This window comes from Lactuca virosa, chromosome 2, assembly GCF_052849685.1.
Source record: "Lactuca virosa cultivar CGN04683 chromosome 2, Lactuca_virosa_CGN04683_v6, whole genome shotgun sequence".
Classification (NCBI taxonomy): Eukaryota; Viridiplantae; Streptophyta; class Magnoliopsida; order Asterales; family Asteraceae; genus Lactuca; species Lactuca virosa.
Window position 1 is genome coordinate 206,555,762 of NC_136427.1, and position 25,896 is coordinate 206,581,657.

At 38.3% G+C, this 25,896-nt stretch overlaps 3 protein-coding genes across 18 annotated transcripts; 1 reads left to right on the forward strand and 2 right to left on the reverse strand.

Annotated features, from left to right (window-relative positions):
* The first annotated feature begins 899 nt into the window (after positions 1 to 899).
* Positions 900 to 2,994, forward strand: LOC145156743 (putative protein phosphatase 2C 47). The gene is made up of 4 exons (XM_079076003.1): positions 900 to 1,568; positions 1,669 to 1,854; positions 1,956 to 2,161; positions 2,252 to 2,994. Exons 1-4 carry the CDS (start codon positions 1,365 to 1,367, stop codon positions 2,805 to 2,807), a joined length of 1,152 nt encoding a protein of 383 aa, XP_078932129.1. The 5' UTR covers positions 900 to 1,364; the 3' UTR covers positions 2,808 to 2,994.
* A 2,622-nt stretch (positions 2,995 to 5,616) lies between these two features.
* Positions 5,617 to 8,670, reverse strand: CHX15 (cation/hydrogen exchanger 15). Its single transcript, XM_079077103.1, has 3 exons — positions 8,464 to 8,670; positions 7,016 to 8,011; positions 5,617 to 6,918 (listed from the first exon to the last, which is right to left on the reverse strand). Exons 1-3 carry the CDS (start codon positions 8,668 to 8,670, stop codon positions 5,617 to 5,619), a joined length of 2,505 nt encoding a protein of 834 aa, XP_078933229.1.
* Positions 8,671 to 20,388: 11,718 nt separating this feature from the next.
* Positions 20,389 to 24,175, reverse strand: LOC145160076 (cyclin-D3-2-like). 16 transcript variants are annotated; one of them, XM_079079162.1, is made up of 9 exons: positions 23,779 to 24,175; positions 23,143 to 23,678; positions 22,799 to 23,003; positions 22,602 to 22,688; positions 21,849 to 22,201; positions 21,683 to 21,764; positions 21,001 to 21,095; positions 20,549 to 20,753; positions 20,389 to 20,466 (listed from the first exon to the last, which is right to left on the reverse strand). In XM_079079162.1, exons 2-4 carry the CDS (start codon positions 23,635 to 23,637, stop codon positions 22,669 to 22,671), a joined length of 720 nt encoding a protein of 239 aa, XP_078935288.1. In that variant the 5' UTR covers positions 23,638 to 23,678; positions 23,779 to 24,175; the 3' UTR covers positions 20,389 to 20,466; positions 20,549 to 20,753; positions 21,001 to 21,095; positions 21,683 to 21,764; positions 21,849 to 22,201; positions 22,602 to 22,668. The 16 variants fall into 16 exon arrangements, with proteins under 16 accessions (XP_078935288.1, XP_078935278.1, XP_078935287.1 ...); XM_079079152.1 differs by having other exon boundaries at positions 20,549 to 21,764; positions 21,849 to 21,945; positions 22,082 to 22,201; XM_079079161.1 differs by having other exon boundaries at positions 20,549 to 21,095; positions 21,683 to 21,756.
* Between the last annotated feature and the right edge of the window lie 1,721 nt (positions 24,176 to 25,896).

Consider the following 25,896-nt stretch of genomic DNA (forward strand, 5'->3'; position numbering starts at 1 on the left):
AAACAGTCTTTTCAAGTTCTCCAAGGACCAAAACCAAATGAAAACCTTGATTTTGGACCATCCATGCAAGTTGGAAACTTTTTGGACCCTATCTAAAGTTTTTTGAATACCACAGGGACCAATTTTGCAGTTTTGTGGTGTGTGTTAGATCTCTTTTCGAACCAGAGAAAAGGAAGAAAATGTTGATTGTTTTTTGTTGACTACATAAGAGAGAAAGAGAGGAATATGGTAGTGCACAGTTGTTGTTTGTCATCCAAACCGGCTAAAACGAGTAAATGGACTAAAAGGACAGATTGCCCACAACTTAGTTCCCTCATAAAATTACGAAAAAAATTAAGTGACTAAAATGGTCAACCCTAGAAAGTTCGTGGGCTATATATGTTATTTTCTGTTATGATCATATCAATGGAAGCAAAAACAAGAAGATAGTTTCTAATTTTTTTTTTAATCCCTAAGAACTTTATATTCGGTTAGAAATAAACTAGATCAAAAAAATCAATCATAACATGTTTAACAAACATACTTAAATAATTATATGATTCTTTGATGTTGTTGGAGAAAAAAAATACCAAATATACAACTTCTTTAGTGATCCATGCAAAAGAGAAATAAACACACTGCTAGACTAAAAACAAGATCAACACCTCATTTACGTTTTCCCCTTGCCTTTAAACGTTGCCAATTTACGAAAGACTGGAGCTCTCGTCTGCCTCGAATACATTTCCCCAATTTTGGCAATGGGGCCTATTTTGAGGGCAAAAAAAGTTCTCCGTGTTGGTTGGTTAGTGGTTACATAATTACTTTCAATCCACGCGTCAGATTTCCCTTGCCCTTTCCTATAAATCCGACCTTCCATGAATGAAAAGGGATGCAATCTTGGTACTTTACGCACATAAACGCAAAAGCGCTCTTAAAGATCCTTCGTTTTCTACTACTTTGTTTCCGTAATTGATTCACCTCTCTCCACTTTATTTCCCCATTTTCTTCTTGAATTCCGTAACATTGCATCTTCCCGTTGTCGGGTTTTTCATAATTTCGATTGACAAATCTGTTTTGCTTTGATCTTCAAATAGAAAGATTGATATTGGTCAAGAATTTAATGATCTTTGGCATGTGGCTGTGCTTGACGCTTTACGAATTCCAGGAAATGGAAGGCTACGGTCTAGGATTATCTAATGAATTCGATTCTTGGGCTAGTGTTATCTTTATGATCAAGGGTTAGTTACTTCGAGGTTAAAAAAGAAAGAAAATTGATATGCTTTAGAGACCGAAATGGGTTGTTGATGAACAACTGTCCAGATTGAATAAGAGAAGAAGATTTATTGTATGCATACGATCGATCATGGATTGAGTGAAAGGGAGAAATGGGTCCTGGGACTGATGTGTGGCCTCATTGTACCTCATTGGATAATCGACATTCAAGAGAATGTATGCCTGCTATGATAGAAGATGAAGATCCCGAGGATTTTGATCATTTGAGCGAAACAAAGTTTGCTAAGCCTCCAAGAAATGGTCCACCTGTTCGACATAGTCTCAGCGAGGCTTTATTGGTTGACACCTCTAATCTGGTGAGTAAATAAACGTTCATCGTTCATCAATCATCACCTTTTTTCTATCTTGATCAATCTTTCAGACTTTCTGATTATTTTTTGTTTCCTCTTTTCATAGAAATCACCAAAAGGGCCGCTGTCACCACAGAATGTAAGTTGTATGTTTTTACCTGTGTTTCGCTCAGGAAGCTGTTCTGAGATTGGTCCAAAACCATATATGGAGGATGAGTTTATCTGTGTTGATGATCTTCAACAACATTTACATGCAAAACCGGATCACACTTTAACTGGAGCATTTTATGGGGTAATAATTAATGAAACCTTCTTTAACTTCTTGATCTATATAGCTTCTTGATTCTTGGAGAACATTAATGTTCAAGAACGCTTTTGATCAATCTATTTCAGGTGTTTGATGGACATGGCGGCGTTGATGCTGCATCATTCACAAAACGAAACATTCTTGAGTTCATAATCAAGGACTCTAATTTCCCAAATGGGGTACAGAAAGCTGTCAAGAATGCTTTTGCAAAAATCGATCACGAATTAGCAGATCATAGTTCTCTGGATAACTCATCTGGAACCACTGCGTTGACTGTTCTTATATTAGGAAGGTAAGAAAAACTTTCAAGATCCAAATATTCACATTCATTCACATAAAATAATACTGTTGTACCCATTTATATATGATGCGATATTGACAGAAATATGATAATTGCGAATGCTGGTGATTGTCGAGCTGTTCTTGGAAAACGAGGAAGAGCAATTGAGCTTTCAGTTGACCATAAACCAAGCTGTACATCTGAGAAAATGAGGATAGAGAAACTTGGAGGTGTGATATACGATGGGTACCTTAATGGTCAACTATCAGTGGCACGTGCACTTGGAGATTGGCACATGAAAGGACCAAAAGGTTCAGATTGTCCATTAAGTTCTGAACCGGAGTTGAAAGAGGTAACCCTAACTGAAGAAGATGAGTTTGTGATAATTGGGTGCGATGGATTATGGGATGTGATGAGTAGCCAATATGCGGTGACAATTGTAAGGAAAGAACTTATGGTTCATAATGATCCTGGGAAATGTTCTAGAGAACTTGTTAGTGAGGCTCTGAAGAGAAACAGTTGCGACAACCTGACGGTTGTCATTATCTGTTTCTCATCAGAACCTCCACCGAAGATTGAAATACCGAGATCGCGGAATCGGAGGACAATATCGGTTGAAGGGTTGGATGTTTTGAAGGGTGTTTTGCATCACGTTTGAATGTTTTGAAGGGTGTTTTGCATCACGTTTGAATGTTGATGTGTTTTCTTGTGTAAATGTTTTAGTCCTAGGGTTTTGGCGTTTGTTGATTTCGGTTGTTTTAGGTGGAGATTAGTCGAATTTCTATGCCTAAGTAGCTTCATTTTGTTATTCTTTTATTGTGTTAATTCTACAAAAGCCTTCTTTCTTTTGCATGTTAACTTGTGATATAGTTTCTTAAGGATGTTTTATGTGAAGATAAGGGGTTGTTTTTTCCATTAGTCATTGATACAATGGCTACCGATGAATATAGTGTTGTATGTATAATATTGTTTATTTTTGGATGGGATAAACTGTTTGACTCTGGGTAAATCATTAGTTAAACTTTCTATTTAAACATGACCAGTTTTATACTCTATACCAATCATCATACAAAATCAATCCAGTTTTACACTTTGTATGGATTATCAAACAAATTTGAACCCAAAAAATAAAAATATAAACCCACGTCTATAAAAAAAAGTAACAAAAAAAACTAAACTAATTAGAGGTAAAAAGTTAGGGCACAAAACATTATGGTTTGAATGAGACCTCTTATAAAATCAAGCAACATACAAACTAGGGCTTAAAAGGTATTTATGTTGGATGAATTTTCGGTGAATTTAAAACTCTAACTTTTTTTATGAACTGCAATTCATTCCAAAGTTGAAACATATTGGGCCAACTCCATTTTAAAGTATTTTATACTAAATAATCACCATTACATTATCTTGGTAGTTAATTTAAAATTCCAACTAATGAAGAGTCAAAATTTTATATATAAAATCCAAATAATTACCTCAAAAAGTTTAATCATTCCTCTTATTGGTTATATTGATACCTCTCCTATTGATATAGTACATTAGTACTCATCGCTAGAATTCATTTACTATACATTTTTTTGTCTTAATACAATCATTTGAGAGATATGTATGTTATTTAAGTTTGTTTTATACTATGATATTATGTTTTCTACTAAAGCAAATACCATATGTCAAATCACAAACATACTAGATTGCTTCGTATAAAAGCGTAGTAAGGGTGAAGGGAGTAGAAGTCTCCTAACTTACTCAATCCACTGTCACATCATTTTTTTTCTCTTCTATTTCTTTAATCTTTTCTAACCCACAACATATGAAAATAACATATTTTCCAACTCACTCGATTAAAAACATACAAAAAAAACATAGGATACAAGTTCTTAAGCCCATGGTACGAGAGAGAGAGAGAGAGAGAGAGAGAGAGAGAGAGAGAGAGAGAGAGAGAGAGGGATGAAAGCGGGTGGAGCAACCCGTTGAATTAATTCATTTAGTGGTACCACATATGGCTGGGGCAACCATCTTGGAGGTACCTCGGTTTCTCCAACCCAAAAACAAAACAAAAAAACTAACTACTCTGTGCACCTAAATGAGTAAAAATTATAGAACACTATTGAAAGACCTATATATTTAAAAATCATTATAGAATGATATTTGCTAATAACATATGATCTTATAGGGTCACACCTTATAACAAGCAGACACTTATTGATTATTTATTATAATTTGATTATTAATAAATACTATCAACTCTTGTATTTAATTGGAAAATTATTATTTTATGAAAGTAATATTTTCCAAGAGAGAAAACAACTAATAACTCATAAGGTATGATTTATATGATGTGTACATTATTTTGGACTAGTTATAGTTCATTTATATAATGTTACAAATAAAAAACACATGTTATAAAATAAGATGGAGTAAAAGACAAAAATATATTTCTCTTTCCTTCTTCATGTCGTGAGCTAGTGGAGAGAGTAAGGGGTTTCTTGTGAAGCATAGCCTTACACTTCTATGCTTCTTTCAAGAGCGATGCTTTAACTTAATGGAAGTATGGTCTTAAAGTACATATGTGCTAGTATATAAAGAGAAGAATTGCTAGTTATTTTGTTTAATCTTTCACTCATCAAAAGTTGAGAGCATTTATGCTTCTCCCTTCTTCTCTCTTACATTGTGTAGTATAGAGTTTAAGTCTTAATAAGTACTTCTCTTTAAAACTAATTTGGTATTAGTACTTAATACAACAGAAGACTACGTAAGGGTTAAATTTAAGTATTTAACCCAAATGTTTGCCAACTAAGATCATATGTAGAAGCCACATCAGTTTTTGTTTAGTCAAACAAGTGAGAAACATGAAACACATGAAACAAACTGGTCAATTGGTTAAATTTACTATAAAATTGTAAACTTAATGACTTTTTTTAGAATGACAAACACACACATACTCCCTATTTTACTTCTAAACTATTCATTATGTCTCCAATGAGACTTGAACCCTTAACATATGGCTGAGGAACATTTTTTCTTCAATAGATGATATCGTTGGGCTATAAGCTCTTTGTTACTTAAAGACTTTATTATAAAAAACAAAATGTCAAAATCGAAATTTGTGTAAACTTTGTGTTTTTTATGCAATTTGTCATAATAAATATACAAAAATAATATATAATTTATAGAAAATAATGTAATCAAAAAGCATTCTTCTAAACAATCAAAATAACATAAATATCAAATATTAAAGAAATAATGATCACATAAAATATGAATATTTATTTTGTTACGTCTATGGTGTGCTTTATTTAATTTGGAAGATAGTTGATATGATTATGATCGATATGATGTAAAGAACCATATAACATGTGATTAAAAAATAAATATATTTCCTACTATTATGTAATGTTAATGATTTTTACAGTCGCAAATCCTATAAATTAGTACTCTACTTCATTTACAACAGAAAAAAGTTGAAGCTATTGTGAATTCTGCATATACGTCGCCCTCGGGGATGGCGACGGCCGTTGGTTCGTGTTTGGTGTACAGTTCATAAAGGCTTCATGGTGGTGTCCTGGACTATCCGGCGATAGGTTGAAATCCTCAAGACCGGTACTCACATACTGTTGAATCACTAATACTGACGCCGTTGCTGCAAAATCTGACGATGCTAATAAGTCACCTATTGCTCCTAACTCTGGACATTCACTCCAATCGGTTAGTCCGGCGGTCAACGGGGAAGACGTCCCTTGACCTCTCCCGACAATAAACAAATCATGAACGTCACCAACTGATCGTATCGCCCCCACTGTTTCCTCACCGTTGTTCGCTACCGTTTCAGTATAAACAATTGATTCTTCATTTTCAATCAATGTCCTAAACTGGTGTATAAACTCATCGTCTTCTTGTTTTTCTCTATCACTATCTGTTACCACCGTCAGAATCCTTGGGTCGTTTTCCACCCGGCCGGAAGTACTCGGTTGTTCTATGTCAGTTCCGGCGACAAAACGCATCACGGTGAGAGTGCTCCCTGGATGGCTCGACATACGCCAAGCAAATGCTAAAGCTTCTCGGTCGTCTGGTCCACCAATGAATACCGCCGCAAGGCTATGTGAAATCTGATTTCCAGCTATCCTAGTTGCGCCGCCGAACCCTCGATCTACTAAAATGCCGACTGAGCACGGCGAGTTTGCTAAAACATTTTGATTAATTATACGGTAAGCAGGATTAGTTACTTCCATTCCGCCATCCACCGTTTGTTGCTTATGAAAAGGTAGGATAATAAATGCTACATGCTTGTCCTCTGCAACACTACATATGTCTTCGTGCATAGTGGAATATGGTGAGATTGCCGTTAATGGTTGAACAGATACGTATCCAGCGTGTTGCTCGAAGTTCTCGAAGGCATTGATGATGTGATCAGACTGGGCTTGTGTTCTATTGGCTGCTGGTCTGCCAGACTTCCGACTGTTGTGGACTATGAGCATGGCGGAGGCACGACCCGTGAGTTCTACAAGGTGGAGGACGTGGACAGAGAGTGGAGATTTTTGGTTTGGGTTGGAAGCTTCAAGAAGATTGATGATGGTGGGAACATTTCTTGGTGTGTGGATGCAAACTAGTGTTCGAAAATCACTATCCGGTTTGGTTTTTAGTATGGTTCTACGTTTATAGGGCGCAAATCTTCTTGTGGGTTTGTAGATTATCGTCACCACCGGAGTGATTACCGCCGTCATCACCAGTGCGACGACCACCATAATTGCAAAAGATTTGTCATCCAGAACCTACATATTCATGGCTTCATGATTTAGTAAACAACAAGAAAAAGTAAATTGAAACTTGAGATTAAAAAAAGGACGATAAGAAAGAGATGGAAATTGCCTTTTGATCTTTGCCAACATTAAGGACAATCATCTCAACAAGGCCTTTGGTATTCATGAGCAATCCGAGTGTAACTCCATCGTAAAATGGCATCTGATAAAGAAGAGCAACGAGCAAAGTTCCGGCGACTTTTCCGGCACAGGCAAGTATTATGACAAGCGCCAAAATACCCCATGTGTCAGCGCCATTAATCGCACCAATAGAAGTTTTAAGCCCACTGAGGGCGAAAAAAAGAGGCAACAAAAGCCCTGATACGAAATCCTCCAATCTTTCAATGAGTGTAACCCCTAAAGGTCCATTCGGTATCACCAACCCAAAAATGAAGGCTCCGAACACCGAGTGGGTACCAATTGCATCTGTTATGAAGCCTGAGATCATAACTCCGGTCAAGATTAAACAAATGTAGAACTCACTAACACTTTCACCTTCTGGGGTCTTTTGTATCACCCAAAAAATCAATGGACGAACCACAAAAATACAAACCAAGATAAACCCTGCACTCGATAAAATCACCCAAACGGTAGTTAAATTTACACGCTCATTTTCGGCTAAAGCGATAGCCACTGCTAGTAGAATCCATGCACACATATCGTTTATGAGGGCTGATGACATGGCGATCCGACCAAGTTCTGTGTTAATTAACTTGAGCTCCGCCAAAATTCTTGCAAGCACCGGAAATGCTGTGACAGAGAGGGCTACTCCCAGGAACAAGATGAAAGTGCCTTGTTTGACGAATTGTGTTCCTCGATGTAAGAGGAAGGAGAATGAGATTCCAATAAGGAATGGGAGAATCATGCCGGCGATTGCAATTAAGATGGCTTTCCGGCCAGTGCGTCGGATTACTGCAATATCCATTTCTACTCCGACTAGAAAGAGGAAATAAAGAAGGCCGATGTTTGCCATTGTTTCAAGAATCATAACGCTTCTTAATGGAAATATTGCATTGGCAAAGATTGAAAAACGTCCCATCACTGATGGACCTAATATCACTCCACCCTGCACGTTCCATGAGCAAAATCATCATAAACATAACCAAATCCATCCACAAAATTAGTACATCGTCAAGTATTTTATTCTCTTGTTACTTCATTTTGCCATATACATTTAGAAGAAAATAAACATTTGCTTTAAGTAGTATCAAGTCAAGCATCTCTCTGAATGGGTGTATTCAAACGGTATACGATGAAGAAAACGGTATTACTAGAAAAAGAAGTGACAAAATGTATGATAATTGTGTGATTACACATGAAAATTCGTTTACATAAAAAATATTATTCTTTTAAGAGCATAAAATGTATATCTATTTTGAGATTGCTTCAAATTCTGATAAGTATTTAATGGAATTGGTTCACAATTTCTCTATCCATTCTTGATATTTTGAATTTAGATTATCATTTCTTCTTAAAGATCGGGATTTCGAGGAATAAAACAAATAGAGAAACACTTACAAGGATCTCAGAGATGACACGAGGCTGGCGAAAGGGTTTTAAGAGGAAAACGAGAATACGAGTGGTAACAACAACGAGCGATAGTTGTAAAACAAAAAGAGGAAGCGAATAATCGAGAGGATTATCTCCTTGCCAAATCCCGTGGGACGTGATCATCAATGGAGCATAACAAACGATGGTATCTTGCGAGACATTGTGTGGCGGCATTTTTCTTTAACAATCTCTTACGAAATTCCAGATGCATGCATGCATATGGATTCAAATTAATCCCTAATTTTTATATTAACAGTGAATATAATGCATAAACACGATAGAGAAAGAGAGATGGGTATGAAAAATCTTTGAATCAATTTGACCGAAATTACTGTGAAAGAGAGGAGTTGCAAGCTACCCGAAATTTCATAAATGCAAAACAATGGATAAATGAAACATGAATCCACTTCCATTCATTTCCGTTGGTTCTAATGTGTGCTTCTTTTATGATGCTCAAAATTATAAAAATCTAAAATTTCTATTTTAAATTATTCAAATTTCTTTTATATATATATATATATATATATATATATATATATATATATATATATATATATATATATAAAAGGTTAGGATCAAATGTGAATCATAAATATTGTGTAAATGTATAACCAAATTTTGACCGAAAAAAATTAAAGGATGTGATCTTAGAGTGCATGTTAATATCATAGACTAGCATTTACTATAGAACTACATTTTAGACAAGTAAGTCATATTAATTATGAAAACTCAAAATATAAAAATACAAATACTAGTTAACATTTTTAAACGTTACATAATTCAATCTATGTTTATGTTTTTCATTCTTGAAGAATGAATTTTTATTGGTGATCGTTTCTTATCATTTTAGTTCTTGAAGAATAGGTTTTTATTGGAGATTGTTTCTATTTTTATCTTTCTCATTCTTAAAGAATGAATTTTTATTGGCCATTGTTTCTTATCATTCTCATTCTTTAAGAATACGGTTTTAATGGAGATTGCTTTGAACGTTTGTAACATCCGGATTTCAAGGTATGATAAATTGAGTATTGATTTTGAGATACGAGGAGTGGCTCGACGAGTTGGCGCCTCAACTCGTCGAGTAGGATCGCGACTTGGTGACGTGGAAAATAAATAGACTCGACGAGTCAGCGCTGGAGGCAGAAACCCTAATTTTCCCGGGCTTGGGCCTATTTAAAGGCACTTATGGCCTCCTTGGCCCTTCCCATCAGTGTCTTCGTCCCTTGAGAGAAACCCTAGAGTCATTTGTGAGCTAGAGAGGAAAGAGGCTAATTTGAGGTCATTTCTTTGAGAAGAGGATCAAGGGTGTTGCAAGAATCTCAGAGGAGAGTTGGGGGATCAGTTTCATCTTCACTTCAAGCTTCAGATCGGGTATAAGCTCTTACCTTCCTTGTGTTTGGATAGATTTTCCTTTGGTTGCTAAGTTAGGGCTTGTATCACCATTTTAATGGGGTTTTGGGTGCATCCAAACCCTTTCTCGAGTTATTCTTTAGATCTGGACCTTGTGAGGTCCAGAGAACCAGAAAGTAGCTAGCCATGTCTGGATAACCTTGGGATTTTGAAGCTATGAAGCTTTAAGAGGGCCAAAATGGTATATAGAGCAACATACACCATGCATGAACCCCAAGTTCAGACCTTTACGTAACTTTTGGATACTAGAGGGTCAGATATATGAGTTAGAGTTCCGGATCTGACTTCAGAAGGCCATATGAGGGATGCAATAGACACGACTCGCCGAGTCCATGAGATGACTCCACGAGTCGGGTCGGGTTTGTTCCGCGATTCGTGATCAGTGATTACCCGTCGAGTTGGAGGTTAACTCGACGAGTCATGTGAGGCCTTAAGGGGAATCCAGGGATGTATGCGATTTTTGGCGTATGTGATGGATACGCAGGTTACTGCAGAGAGATCGAGTTCTATCTCCGAGGTCCCGATAGTGTGCGAGTTTCCAGATGTTTTTCCCGAGGAGTTGCCGGGAGTACCTCCCGAGAGGCAGGTAGAGTTTCGGATCGATTTGGTGCCAGGAGCGGCGCCTATTGCCAAGGCACCTTATCGCCTTGCGCCTCCGGAGATGCAGGAGTTATCCTTGCAGCTACAGGAGCTGCTGGGGAAGGGGTTTATCAGGCCGAGCAGCTCACCGTGGGGAGCCCCGATCCTTTTTGTCAAGTAGGGGCAGGTGGTCGAGTGTGAGTATGCTCGAGCGAGTCTCTGATGAGTTTGTGTTGTGTTTCAGAGACATCATGGTGGGGACACGCCACAACCCTGGAGGCAGTGGGAGTAGTGATGAGGAGATACGGAGGATGATCCACGAGGAGGTGGCTGCAGCTATCCGAGCAGAGATTCCAGAGATGTTTGAGTCTATCAAGACCACCTTGATTCAGACGTTCGATGAGTGATACGCTGCTATCACTGAGGCTGCTGCTGTCGCGGCCACTGCAGCCGTTGCCGCTGCTAGGCCTTAGGGAGGTGACGCGTTGCTATTCCGAGAGTTCAGTAACACGAAGCCACCAGAGTTTGATGGGACTCAGGACCCGATTGTTGCGATGAGGTGGATCTCCGATGTTGAGGGGTGTTTTTACACGTGTTCATGCCCCGACCACTTGAGAGTTCGGTTCGCGCTGAACCAGCTTTGCTTGGGAGCGAAGGACTGGTAGAAATTTGTGACAGTCGGTATTACCCCCACAGATCATGCAGCTATATCATGGGAGAGGTTTGTTCAGATGTTTCGAGACGAGTATGTTCCCCCGGTGGAGAGGGAACGTTTGGCACAGGAGTTTCTGTATCTCAAGCAGAAGACAGAATCAGTGACTGGGATTTCGAGGATGTTCCATGAGAGGGCGATGTTCTGCCCTGAACACGTGTCCACTGAGCAGGCACGTGTGAGCCGATATCTGAACATACCGAGGAGGGACATATAAGAGTTCGTGGCGAACTCATCATACAGGACATTGGACGAGCTTTAGGCCAATGCCAGGAGGATGGAGATTGAGCTCGAGTTGCAGACCAGGGAGGAGGAGGAGGAGTCCCGGGGGAGGGACCGGAGGCCAGTTCAGTCGCAGCCGGCGACGAAGCGGGCCAAGCCCGTTGATTCCAGAGTTGGGGGCCAGAAGGGCCGCACTTGTGGCAAGTGCGGTAAGAGTCACGAGGGTTCTTGTCGTTCGGGGATTTGCTACAAATGCGGCAAGGAGGGGCACGTGGCGAAGGATTGACCCAAGGGATTTTCGGTTTGCTTTCATTGCAACCAGACCGGCCACCGGAAGGCCGAGTGCCCTCAGCTCGTGCAGGGTTCAACCCAGGGATCTGCACTTACTTCTGTGCGTGCTACTGAGATTCGGCCAGCGAAGGTCGAGACACCGAGGGTTCGTGGGAGAGCCTTTCAGCTGACAGCGGAGGAGGTCCGCGCAGCACCTGATGTAGTGGTTGGTACGTGTTCTTATTATATTCTTTTGAGATATTATGTGCTTATATTGTGATTATATATAGGTACTTTTCTTGTGAGTTCTGTGCCTGCTTTGGTGTTATTTGACTCGGGTGCAAGTCGGTCCTTTGTATCTTTAGCATTTAGTCGTCACATCAGTATACGACGAGAGGCGTTGAGTCGACCTCTGAGAGTTTCCATAGCCGATGAGCATGTGGTGTTTGCGTCGGATGTGATTTGTGGATATGAGCTTGAGATCTTCGGAGTTAAGTTTCTAATAGATCTGGTACCGATCGCGATGGGGGATGTCTGTGTCATCGTGGGCATGGACTGGTTGAGTCGATTTGGAGCTGAGATCGACTGTGAGCGTCATCTGGTGACCATCTGAGACCCTAGTGGGGGAGTGCTTTCAGTATATGGCGAGGGTACCCGATTAGGGTCGGCATTTTGTTCGGCCGCCAGAGCGAGACAGAGTCTACAGCAGGGATGTATGGGATTTTTGGCATATGTAATGGATACGCGGGTTACTGCAGAGAGATCGAGTTCTATCTCCGAGGTCCCGATAATGTGCAAGTTTCCAGATGTTTTTCCCGAGGAGTTGTCGGGAGTACCTCCCGAGAGGCAGGTAGAGTTTCGGATCGATTTGGTGCCAGGAGCGGCGCCTATTGCCAAGGCACCTTATCGCCTTGCGCCTCCGGAGATGCAGGAGTTATCCTCGCAGCTACAGGAGCTGCTGGGGAAGGTGTTTATCAGGCCGAGCAGCTCACCGTGGGGAGCCCTGATCCTTTTTGTCAAGAAAAAGGATGGTTCACACCGGATGTGCATCGACTATCGGGAGTTGAACAAGTTGACGGTCAACAACCGTTACCCACTTCCGAGGATCGATGATTTGTTCGATCAGTTACAGGGGGTGTCTTGGTTTTCCAAGATCAACCTGAGGTCCGGGTATCATCAGATGAGAGTCCGCGAGGAGGATGTTCAGAAGACGGCCTTCAGGACACGATATGGGCACTATGAGTTTGTGGTGATGCCTTTCGGGCTCACCAACGCACCGGCAGCGTTCATGGACCTCATGAACCGGGTGTGTAGACCCATGTTGGATCGTTCGGTGATTGTGTTCATCGACGATATTTTGGTGTATTCGAGGTCTAGAGAGCAGCATAAGGAGCATTTGAGAGAGGTCCTTGGAGTATTGAGATCGGAGAGGCTTAATGCCAAATTCTCCAAGTGTGATTTCTGGTTACGAGAGGTCTAGTTCCTAGGACACCTCATTAACCAGAATGGTATTTTGGTTGATCCGGCTAAGATCGAGGCAGTTATGAGATGGGAAGCACCGAGATCCCCCACCGAGATCAGGAGTTTTCTGGGACTGGCCGGATACTATCGGAGTTTTATCAGAGATTTCTCCAAGATTGTTGTCCCTCTCACCAGTTTGACCCGGAAGGGCGTTGCGTTTACTTGGGGTCCCGAGCAGTAGACCTCATTTGAGACCCTTCTCCAGAGATTGTGTGAGGCTCCCGTGTTGGCCCTTCCGGAGGGAATGGAGGATTTTGTGGTTTATTGTGATGCATCTATTACGGGCATGGGTACGGTACTGATGCAGAGAGGGCATGTAATAGCATATGCATCGAGGCAATTGAAGCCTCATGAGACGAGATATCCCACCCACGATCTGGAGCTGGGGCAGTAGTGTTTGCCCTCAAGATTTGGCGTCACTATCTGTACGGGGTTCGGTGTACCATATACAAGGACCACAAGAGTTTGAAGTATCTTATGAGTCAGCCCAACCTTAACATGAGACAGAGGAGATGGTTGGATGTGGTGAAAGATTACGACTGCGAGATCTTGTACCATCCGGGCAAGGCTAATGTAGTAGCCGAAGCCCTGAGCCGAAGAGTAGAGAGTGCTCCGATCTGAGACGTGTGTATGAGGATGACAGTGATGAATCCAGTTTTAGATATCATTCGAGAGGTCCATGTGGAGGCCGTGAGACCTAAGAACCACAAGAGGGAGCGGGTGATTGGGTAGGCGTCCGAGTTTGTGACGGACAGCAGAGGACTATTGACCTTCCGAGGAAGGATTTGGGTGCCCTATACAGGCGGAGCGCGGCGTACGCTGATGGAAGAGGCGCATAGATCGAGATTCTCTATCCACCCCGAGGCCACTAAGATGTACTTGGACCTGAAGAGGGATTATTGGTGGCCCTGCATGAAGAGAGACGTTGCGTGGGTAGTCGAGAGGTGCTTGACCTGTCGTCGGGTTAAGGCCGAGCACCAACGTCCTCATGGCATGTTGCAGCCACTGGAGGTTCTCCAGTGGAAGTGGGAACAAATTTCTATGGATTTTATCACCAAGTTGTCGAGGACAGCGCGGGGTGTCGACGCGATTTGGGTGATTGTGGACCGGTTGACGAAGAGCGCTCACTTTCTTGCTATTAGTGAGAGCTCTTCTGCGGAGAAGCTGGCAGAGATATATGTGAGAGAGGTGGTGGCTCGGCATGGGGTACCGATATCCATAGTGTCGGATCGGGATGTGCGATTTACTTCCAGATTCTGGAAGAAGTTCCATGAGGAGTTGGGTATGCGATTGCATTTTAGCACAGCCTACCACCCACAGACAGACGGACAGAGTGAGCGGGCGATTCAGACGCTCGAGGACATGCTTCGAGCGTGTGTTATGGACTTCGGTGGAAGTTGGGACACATACCTACCCCTGGCTGAGTTTTCTTACAACAACAGCCACCATTCCAGTATCGGCATGCCTCCTTTTGAGCTTCTTTATGGGAGGAGGTGTCGGACCCCCATCTATTGGGGAGAGGTAGGGCAGCGAGTGATGGGTGGCACTGAGATAGTGCTCAAGACGACTGAGCAGATTCAGCAGGTCAGACAGAGACTACTGACGGCTCAGAGTCGCCAGAAGAGTTATGCGGACAAGCGACGTTCCGAGCTCGAGTTTCAGGTTGGAGATTTCGTTCTCCTAAGGGTATCCCCATGGAAAGGGGTAATACGGTTCAGGAAGAGGGGCAAGCTGGGGCCCCGATACATCGGTCCTTTCAGGGTGACGGCTAGAGTGGGTAAGGTAGCATATCGTTTAGAGCTACCTGCTGAGTTGAGCCAAATCCACGATATTTTCCACGTGTCCCAGCTGAGAAAGTGTGTAGCTGATGAGACATCAGTCGTGCCGTTGGAGGATATTCAGGTTGATGCGAGCCTGAATTATATTGAGAGACCAATCGCGATTATGGATCGAAAGGTGAAGGTTTTGAGAAATAAAGAAGTGCCCCTGGTTCAGGTTCAGTGGCAACATCGGAAAGGGTCCGAGATGACTTGGGAGCCGGAGTCCGAGATGCGAGAGCAGCATCCAGAGCTATTTGAGGAGCATGACTTCGGTGGCGAAGTCTAATCCTAATGGGGGAGAATTGTAACATCCGGATTTCCAGGTATGATAAATTAAGTATTTATTTTGAGATACGAGGAATGGCTCGACGAGTTGGCGCCTCAACTTGTCGAGTAGGATCGCGACTTGGTGACGTGGAAAATGAATGGACTCGACGAGTCGGAAAGCCGACTCGACGAGTCAGAGCTGGAGGCAGAAACCCTAATTTTCCCGGGCTTGTGCCTATTTAAAGGCACTTATGGCCTCCTTGGCCCTTCCCATCAGTGTCTTCGTCCCTTGAGAGAAACCCTAGAGTCATTTGTGAGCTAGAGAGGAAAGAGGCTAATTTGAGGTCAATTCTTTGAGAAGAGGATCAAGGGTGTTGCAAGAATCTCAGTGGAGAGTTGGGGGATCAGTTTCATCTTCACTTCAAGCTTCGGATCGGGTATAAGCTCTTACCCTCTTTGTGTTTGGATAGATTTTCCTTTGGTTGCTAAGTTAGGGCTTGTATCACCATTTTAATGGGGTTTTGGGTGCATCCAAACCCTTTCTCGAGTTATTCTTCAGATCTGGACCTTGTGAGGTCCAGAGAACCAGAAAGTAGCTAGCCATGTCTGGATAACCTTGGGATTTTGAAGCTATGAAGCTTTAAGAGGGCCAAAATGGTATATAGAGCAATATACACCATGCATGAACCCCAAGTTCAGACCTTTACGTAACTTTTGGATACTAGAGGGCCAGATCTATGAGTTAGAGTTCTGGATCTGACTTCAGAAGGCCATATGAGGGATGCAATAGACACGACTCGCCGAGTCCATGAGATGACTCGACGAGTCGGGTCGGATTTGTTCCGCGATTCGTGACCAGTGATTATCCGTCGAGTTGGAAGTTAACTCGACGAGTCGTGTGAGGCCTTAAGGGGAATCCAGAGGATACTCATGAACTCGCCGAGTCACACGAGTGCACTCGGCGAGTCTGGTCAATATTGGACTGTTGACTGGAGTTGACTTCAGTTAACCGTAGGGTTTGGTCAAACTGATTAAGAGATGTCAGGGAAGGGTGGAATGATCTTCCACCCATTTTCTAGGAATGGGAATGTAAGGAGTGTATTAATTAGAAATTTTATCCTTGTTATAGACGGAGGCTAGATCGAGGAGTTTGGGCATCAGATTTTTACTAGCTATCTTATGAGGTGAGTCTTCTCACTATACTTACCTTGAGTGGTAACTTATGTGTGACCAGCGGGTCTTATGTGTATGTGCTGTGTATTGAGAAATCCTGCTATTTGTTTTGTGATATGCTTACCATGTATTATATTGAGATGCTGAGTTGAGGGACCAGAGGGTCCATCAGAGTTGTGGGGTCGGAGGGTCCCACTGAGACACATTGACCAGAGGGTCTTGTTGAGTATAGCCTCGAGTGGTTGTTGTGCTGTGTGTGGTATTTTGGGGAACTCACTAAGCTTTATGCTTACCGTGTTATGTGTTATGTATTTCAGGTAGTTCCGAGGATCGCGGCAAGGCACCGGCATGATTGTACACACTGGCGAGAGATTGTTTTATGATTCTGGGATTTATGTTTTGTTTGTTGACATTTGAGACACATGTGATTTGGAGAATGATGGAATGAGACATATTTGTTTTTTTATAATGAGAAAAATTGTTTGAAAATTTTACGTCGTTACAACGTTCTAGGGATCCAATTCAATTTCCATTCTTATTATTCTCATTCTTGAAGAATGAGTCGTCAATTATAAGTTCATATATGATATTCTTCAAGAATAATAGTTACATTCTTGTATAAAAAAAGACATTCTTAAAAAAAGAAATTAAATACAATTGGATAAGTAACATTGAATAATATAATATTTTTGAAAAAATAAGATACATTCATATAGAATACTACTGGAAAGAATAAAATAAATTCTAAAAGAATAATATAGTATTCCTCTAACAAGCATGCAAATGATATATTGTTCTTGCACTTTATAATATATTGTTCTTGCACTTTATGACATCTAAGAGAATGTTGGGATCACCACCTCATCTATTGTTCTTGCACTTTGTTACATCATGTGAAGTTTTTGATCACTTAGGTAGTACATGTTCAAAACTTGTTGACAGAAGATATCGTTGTTATCTTGGTGATGCCATCCGCTTTAATCTTAAAAGTTCCCAGCTTTGTTTTCTCCCTGGAATACCATGGTGATGGCATCATCATGGTATTCCAGGGGCACCAAAGTCGCTACACACTAGAAATGACATGATGGAGTAAAATGCTCAATGTATTAGTAAACACTCCCAACCAAAAATATGACAACTATCAACAAACATGCTACAAATCTGAATTTTGATGAAATCTTCAAGCAATGACACCAAAACAGCAACACAAAAAAGATGTCCTTTTATGTAACTGATAGTAACAAAACCATTATAATTAAGATCTAAATTTGAAGTCTAGAGATATGTCATTTGTGTTTGTTCATCTAGAATACCTTGTTCAAGTTAAGGGAAAATCAACAACTTGTGGAAGTGATTATCTCCAAATTGATGTTCAGGCTGCAGAAAATATCAATAAATTACTCAAGAAGATTATCCCTTTCACAAAAAAAAGTGATGATTCTAGACTAAACCATTAATAAAAAGCCAAATAAAACTCTAAATCATCGAGTTTGCACCCAAATTAACAAAGATTCAACATTGTATAAAAATTGTTATAAATAAGCATAACATCCTTATGTAAGTGTTTTACCCTTTAAGGTTCTTAGCCCTTTCCACATTAGCTTTAGCACACAGATTTTATAACCCATTAAACAATTGCCTCTCTAAACATTTTATTGTCTTTGCCCTGGAAATTAGAAAATCAATTTTATTTTCTTTTTACAGATACTATAAGTATGCCTTAAATTCCAAATTAAATATTATTTTGTTACCTAATGTTCTCAAATTTCCCAGCTTTGTTTTCTCCCTGGAATACCATGGTGATGTCATCCGCTTTAATCTTAAAAGTTAAATTTCAATAAATGAGTTTGATAGGGAACTTTTGCATTTGAAATCAACAATAGAAACTGAGTAGGTACTTGAACGAGATAACCAAAGATTTTAGAAGTTTTGGTATCGTTAAAAAAAACAAACAAATTAATCGTTCAGAAAGTGAAGAAGTGTTAACTAAGATGAACAATACCTTATTTTCAATTGTTTGGGAACCACTTTGAACATAAAATTAATATAAGAACTCAAAAGTCTTTTGACTTGGGACTCAAGATAAGCTTATCCTTGGAGATGATGTTGGAACCCACCGGTGTTAGGGCTCACTCGATTTCACCATTAATCAAATTAAGGAGATGAAGGAGGCCTATTATGCTCCCTTTAATTACATCTGATTCCTAGATTTTTTAAGCACAAAACATCGTTAGGTCATGCTGGTAATTAAGGTCATCGTGTCCATTAACAAACTTGCCGTCGGTGAGAGTGGCATAAGGAAGGGAACCAGAACTCCCGGATGGCGTAGTTGGTGCCGGTCCAGATGGCGTAGTTGGTGCCGGATGGCATGGTGGGGTACGATGGTTTCTTGTCGGAGACGATGAGTAACTCCAACGTTTATCCTTGTTTCTTGAATTCATCTTCTTTGCCGGATAGTTTTGTGACCTAGTCTATGGAAACTAAATATTGTTAACGTCTTGCTATTTAATAAGTAATTTATGTTTGAATATTGGTGTCTAATTTTAGATAATACACTAATTCATTGTAAATTTCCAAAATTACATCTATGAAATGATTGGACCATATTTGGTCATACAATCACACAGTTGTTGTTTATATATATATATATATATATATATATATATATATATATATATATATATATATATATATATATATATATATATATACATACTAGCCGTTTACCCGCGCCAAGCGACGGATGCAAATAGTTTTTCAGAAATTGGTTTCGAAAGGCGATTAGGTCTTTTATGTAAATAGGTTACTACATCTAAACAATTATCTATAAGAATCATGCTAGCATATTCGAAATTAAAAAGAATAAAAAATATGAGTTAGGGTTGTTTAAAAATGTGTACGAACACATGATTGATTATACATTAGTAATCGTGAAATACTTTTTTATACACCACATTTGATGTATAGACTTCACTTCTTTTGAACTGTTCGTCAGGATTCACTAATACTTTTGTATTGGCACGTGATATCCTTCGGGATAATGTCACATAACGCTTTAGAAAGTCTCAATATTTTGATCAAATAAAAAAAAAAAAAAAGACAGGATGCCGAATAAATCTACGAAACTGGAGAAAAAAAAAATTTCCGAAGTTTTAATCAGTAATCTGTCATTTTTTATAAAGTAATAATAATAATAATTTTGTATTAAACTATGAACTGACCCAAAATATTGAGACTTTATTGGAGATTTTCCATTAGTTTATCCAAAATTACAAAATCTAGTGATTTTACTATATAGAAAAAATAACATAATAATGTTTTTGAACATTGAGGATAAATATGTTTGTTTTTTACATCCAGGATAAATATGTTTCTTCTAGAAAAAAACCATACTTTCCTGTTTTTATTCCTTCCCGGCCCACAATTTAAAAAGCTTTCTTTAAGATTACAACTTAACCCCAATCTTTCCTCCATCACTAGATCCATCACTACATTAAATCCCGCCTATTGAACAGTCGCGAATAAGGATTACATAACATGGTATTATTAAAGCTCCCTAATTCTATCATTTTCATCAATCACAAACATTATTTGATATGTTCTTAGCTACATTTCCTAGTTCCTCATTAGATTGAGCAACTTTTAAGTATTTAGAATACCATTATAAGGTTTGGGATCGAACAACTATGGTCTTCATATTTAACTGCATTCTACATTCCATTCCATCATCTTACCATTACCATTTGACTATGAGGTAAAAAATAACTTTTAGCTTCAAAATTTATATAAATTGTTATGAATTTTCCTATTAAATTAATAGCAATCTAATGTCAAATTATATAGTAACACATAGAAACGGTCGGTAATTCGTTATAACAAAATAAAAATGAATAAATTGCGTATACCGAAAGCCAAGAGTTTGACTTGAAAAAAACTTTTCTCTACTATATACAATTAAAAGTTGCAGCCGTATTACAATGACAATGACCACCTAGTCTGCATAAATGGATAATTATCTCATAAAAACACAATTGAAACAATTCGCAATACAGTAAACACAAACAAAAATAAAACTTACCAAATGGTACAGTAATTTGGTGTGGCAACACTTACAACTTGATTAATTGGTTGAGTGACAGGCTAAAGCTCACAAAACGAATTTGATCTCCATCCTCCACTTCATAGTTGTAGCATTAGTCACCCATGCAATTTACATTCAACTCTAGTGCAAAATGGAACAATAACTCTGGTGCCATGCTTTAAGCCTCTAATTAGCTTCACAACTGAAATATTGTATGCAAACCAAAAAAAAAAAAAAATTAAACACCTAAACAAAGATGATCTTCATTACTTATTCGTTGTAAGAAAAAACACATGAACATTAAAAGCAACGTCATTCAAATCCACAAGCTTCTCCAATTAAAGACAAAGAAAATTGCAACAGAGCCTAAAAAGTTTCTTTACCTGGAAACATTTAGTCGAAATAAAACACTAAAAAATAGTAAATATACTTTTAGGTAATATATATACATTTCCAACAGTTCAACTTCATGTTTTTGTCATGTGGGTTATTATAGAGGGCATAAGAAGGTGGCATTCTTCCTTTTCTCGTCCTATTGATCTACCTGCACACACACACTAACTCAACTATCAATCAATGAAAATTAATTTAGAGTTTGATAAAAGTATATAAATACCAAACATACCCTTTAAAAAGTTGTATAGATTTTACAAAGAACAAAATTAGCAAATTTGGAAACAATATTTAACTATAAAAATTTGAATGTTATGAATTTCACAGGTTGGACATAAATATTTGTAACCATTCAATTAAGATGTTAAAAATATGAATGAAATTATAAGATAATTAACCAAAATTATACATGCAGCCAGCAAGCTGTTCAGTAAGCGTTTTCTCCGAGAGGTTCCCAATTGACAATAGCCAAAAAAAAAAGACAATAATGCCATTTGTTCTTATTTTCGCACCACACATTCAAAGCACCACACCAACTTGACAGTTGACAATGATCAGAGAAAGACCATATTGCCCTTTTATCTTATTTTCGTAAATGTCATCAATATCAATAAAACAATCAAAATAATCTATTATAAATTTATAATTTTATTGCACTATTCCTTACAAATATCAAACCATTCCTTTCTTTTCTTGTACCAACCATACTCACAGTTCTTGTTGCTAATGTACACAAACCTGATAGTTCGACATATCCCATAAAAAGACCACTTTGACCTTTATGCTTACTTTTGTAGCAGAGCATCCATCCTCTATGGTTCTTCAATAGAAAAGGACTAAACCATATCAAATTGCAACCAATTATATAATTTCAATAATTAGAGGACAAAAGATGAAGACTCACATGCCAAGTTCGTGGTTAATTGATGAAAACTTAAGAGCACGTGCATGAATCATGCCATAAAGGGAATGATAGTTAGATCATCTTTTATTTTGAAAACCTATTTATAGTTTAATAAAATACCTTTAGAGGCTGCATATACAGATATGGAAGGAAGACCCATGACACCAACAATATAAGAGATGAAAACGATGGTAGCATTATATATGAAAGATAAAGGTAAAAAAAGAACATACCCCAGGAGCTTTTTCTATTATTTTGACTTTAGAAAGTATACAACCTAATAAGTTGTCATTCATTAAAGTGGAGGAGAATAAATGCTTCTTATCTAGAATAGCAACAGCTTTTTTCATAACCTGAGTGATAATAAGTTGGAAGGAAAAAGGAAAAGAAAAAAGAGCTGAATATCAAATTCTAATAAATACACAAATAGAAAAAGTTGCAGAAACTAATCGTATCTTCAGCTCTAAAAAACCACTGCACTCTAAAGTAATTTTTATCATCAGATGTTTTGAAAAACTCCACAATCCTGCCAACATGTTTTTGCTTTCCCTCACCCTAAAAATTTTTACTCACATAAATGACCTTCTTACCCCTACAGTGAAGAATAGAAATGGTAATACTAATACATAATGATCTAAACAACTGGTCATACAATTGACCTTGTTATCAAGGAGCTTGTTCACAATTAGTCAAACTAACCTCTGCCTTTTTAAATAAAATAAAAAAAGGAATATAATAATGAAAAGAACAAACCTCATTAATTTCAAGAAAACCTTTGACTCGTTCTTGATAATCTAGTGAGTTATCAGGATCAATCACTTTAAACCAGAGACCTTGAATCTGCATTTCATGTTTATATCAAATACTTGATTTGAATTAAATCAAAATCAAAACAATTCTTTGATTCATGACAATATGACTGAGTTTATGAAGGGTTTTTAGAAGGTTACCATTGACGACAGCAAGAGCAATTCTTTCGCATCTGTTCATGAACTCTGAATGAAGACGATGAGTAATTAAACCAAGCCTCCTCATTATGTAATCGAATATTGCAAGTGGGGTTACTGGTTTCATCTTCCATTGAAGACACGAAAGCACTAAAAGCTCCATTTTCATTGTAGTCTTGGATTCGAATACGTATTTTGATCCTTCGACCTAAATGAAAAAAACCCACAAAAGAAAGAGATGTGTTAATAACAAAATAATAACATTGGCATTTTCACAAACAGTTGGAATGCATTCGTATATATTAGATGTGATGGATGTTGACATGGATATGGATACGGATACGTACTTGCAGGTCCAAGAGAAGAGGGGTATGGATTTCTTCAACTTTATAAGCTAAAGAAAGGCAAGCGACTGCAGCTAACTGATTCATCCACAGCTTATCTTTCTGGAAAGAGTCGCTCAATAGGAATCTATCGAAGTAATTAACAGCCAAAATGGTTGTCATAGCAACAAATCCGTAATGGGTACTAACCCTAATCATCCAATCGACAGATTCTTTCCTTAAACCTATTAAAACCCAATCACTGAACAAATCCCCTTCTTCTGAAACAATATTTTTCTCTTTAGACAAAAGGGAAGGAAGCTCGTCTTCTTCCCACAACAGATCATGTTCAAAATGGGTAAAAAGATGATCTTTTTGTTTCACGATTTGAATTTCTTGTTCAAATAAACCAAACCCAAACCCACATCCAAAATCCAAATCGTTTTCTTGCTCATCACATAAAAGACCATCATCGAAAGAAAATGCAGGGTTTTTAGAACACACATTCTCGTTTTTCATCTCCTTGTGGTAAGTAGATGTAAGAAGCTCCAATTCATTATCTTAAAGAAAACAAATAGGAGAATGCGAGATGAATCAGAAAAGATTGGTCGAGATGATGTGAGAATTAGGTCAAAAAGAAAAAAGATTGGAAAAACTTACCAGGTAAATGTCGATAACGACCGAGGTGTTGCCGAACCTGTACATCGTCATTCTAGAAGGTTTCATGGTGGTCTCATCAAGCCCTACAGTTTTCTGTAACGGAAGGATTCGCTTATGGAGCGTAGTTACGTTCGATCTGATGACAGTGGATGCGATTTTGAAAAGGTCTTCAGTAATGGTGACGCCTCTTATCCCGGCTTCGTTTTCTTCCTGAAAGATGCAGCTGTACGAAAGGTCGGAACTTGATATGTTGGTGTGTACGGTGTGGAGGAGTTTGTATTTGCAATTGTGATGATCGGAGGGACGGTTTGAGAGGAGGATCGTCGCGCCACCAATGTGGAAGACGGCGTAACATGAAGTTTCTCGATGAAGACGACTAATTTATTGTACCACTTAAATTTCAAGAAATGTGGAATATGTTTAATAATATAGTTAATATATATATATATATATATATATATATATATATATATATATATATATATTAGGATTTGAATAGCATTAAAAGAGTTATTTACATATTTTATAAGTATTTATTACTTATTAAAAATATTTAATAATATGTGTTTACGAAATAAAAAATAACTACATAAAAAATAAAAGATAATAATTATATTATTTTGTCCTTGTTATATAATTTCAAATACTAACATCACATAAATTTTCTTGTGAAAAATAGAACATATGATTAAAACGACAAATTGCATATATAATTTTATAAAATATATTTTAGAAATCTTTAAAAAAAATATTAAAAATTAAAGAATATTAGTGATGATAGGTTTTATGTTAAATAAATGTTTAGGTAAAATCAAAAGAAAAAAAAAGACTTAATAGTTAAAATATCATATTTGACCAATTTATTATATCTTATTACAAAATAAACTACTAGATTCATGAATCATATATCTTGAAGTTGCGATGACACATTTCCCAATAAGTGAGCTCGTTAAGGGGTTGTGACACACGTTTACTTTGCATGATCGTGTTTTCCTTCCAATCGATATCAAAAACTCGCAAATCACAACTCACGAGTTTTTGAGCTATATTTTTTAATGACTAACTCACATACCCCTTAATCTACTTCTAAATTTATACATTTGTTAAAAATAAATATCGACCCTGTGACATCCCCTAATTTCTCAGCCAGAAAAGACTGATTTAATTTATGTTTTTTAAAATAAAATCAGAGAAATCCTTTTAAAAGATGTTGCGGAATTGGTCCCCAAAACAAAACATGATAGAAGTTTATCAAAACCTTTCTTTAAGAAATATATAATTTCATTTCATATCAAAACCTCGGGATGTCATGTTCCGATACAGATCAAAAGCATAAACAAGACATTATAAGCCTTACAACAGTTATTTACAACTACCGGCCTATAATCCAAAAATCTCTCGTCATCATCCGACTATGTTCGGGGTCCACTACCTGTAATATAAAAAGCTGAGTGGGTCAGGCTTGGGAGCCTGGTGAGCATATAGGGTTTTCAACCCACAATAATAATAAACTTATTAAGTTCACCAATCAACAATAACCCTGATTACTCATTCCCGTTATCCTCACTTTACGTCCCTAAACACCTATCACAAGAGACCTAGCCTAAGGAATATCATCGGGATGGACACTACTGCTAAGGGGACTCCTCAGCCATACATGTCCTAAAGGCAACCATGAGGGGGATGGAGTACGCCAATGAACATATAGCTCACCAACACCTACAAGTTGCGAACCTGCTAGTGTTCCATTGGACTGTCTAGAAAGGTCCGTGGTCGTCATCTATACTCCGCTAGACGACTACAACAACAACAACATCGAGGCCTCTCACCATTTTAACACACATCGACTATTTCGTCTACCAATGTTTTACCCAACATATTTGTAGATAAAATACATATACAGTTTAAAACTTGTATAAAACATCTATTCAACAGTCACCTCAAATAAACAATTAATATAATTACACATAGCACGTATTTTAAGGTAAATACTTCATATCTATGTGTAAGGTGAAAGTGACTACACACTCACCTGATTTAATGATAATCAAGCAGCACTTCGTTTCCTAAAACGATCGTTTCTAATAAAACCGGGAGTTTTATTGAGAAACCGGGCTC

Excerpts from the sequence above, each read along its gene's own strand:
- LOC145156743 (XM_079076003.1), top strand. The coding sequence starts at position 1,365 with ATGGGTCCTGGGACTGATGTGTGGCCTCATTGTACCTCATTGGATAAT. Across the intron at positions 1,569-1,668 it reads TGGTTGACACCTCTAATCTG|AAATCACCAAAAGGGCCGCT; the intron begins GTGAGTAAATAA and ends CTCTTTTCATAG. Across the intron at positions 1,855-1,955 it reads TAACTGGAGCATTTTATGGG|GTGTTTGATGGACATGGCGG; the intron begins GTAATAATTAAT and ends AATCTATTTCAG.
- CHX15 (XM_079077103.1), bottom strand. The coding sequence starts at position 8,670 with ATGCCGCCACACAATGTCTCGCAAGATACCATCGTTTGTTATGCTCCA. Across the intron at positions 8,012-8,463 it reads GTGTCATCTCTGAGATCCTT|GGTGGAGTGATATTAGGTCC; the intron begins GTAAGTGTTTCT and ends TGGAACGTGCAG. Across the intron at positions 6,919-7,015 it reads ATGTTGGCAAAGATCAAAAG|GTTCTGGATGACAAATCTTT; the intron begins GCAATTTCCATC and ends ATGAATATGTAG.
- LOC145160076 (XM_079079168.1), bottom strand. The coding sequence starts at position 23,637 with ATGAAAAACGAGAATGTGTGTTCTAAAAACCCTGCATTTTCTTTCGAT. Across the intron at positions 23,004-23,142 it reads CTCTTCTCTTGGACCTGCAA|GTCGAAGGATCAAAATACGT; the intron begins GTACGTATCCGT and ends TTTTTCATTTAG. Across the intron at positions 22,689-22,798 it reads TGCTCTTGCTGTCGTCAATG|ATTCAAGGTCTCTGGTTTAA; the intron begins GTAACCTTCTAA and ends CATGAAATGCAG.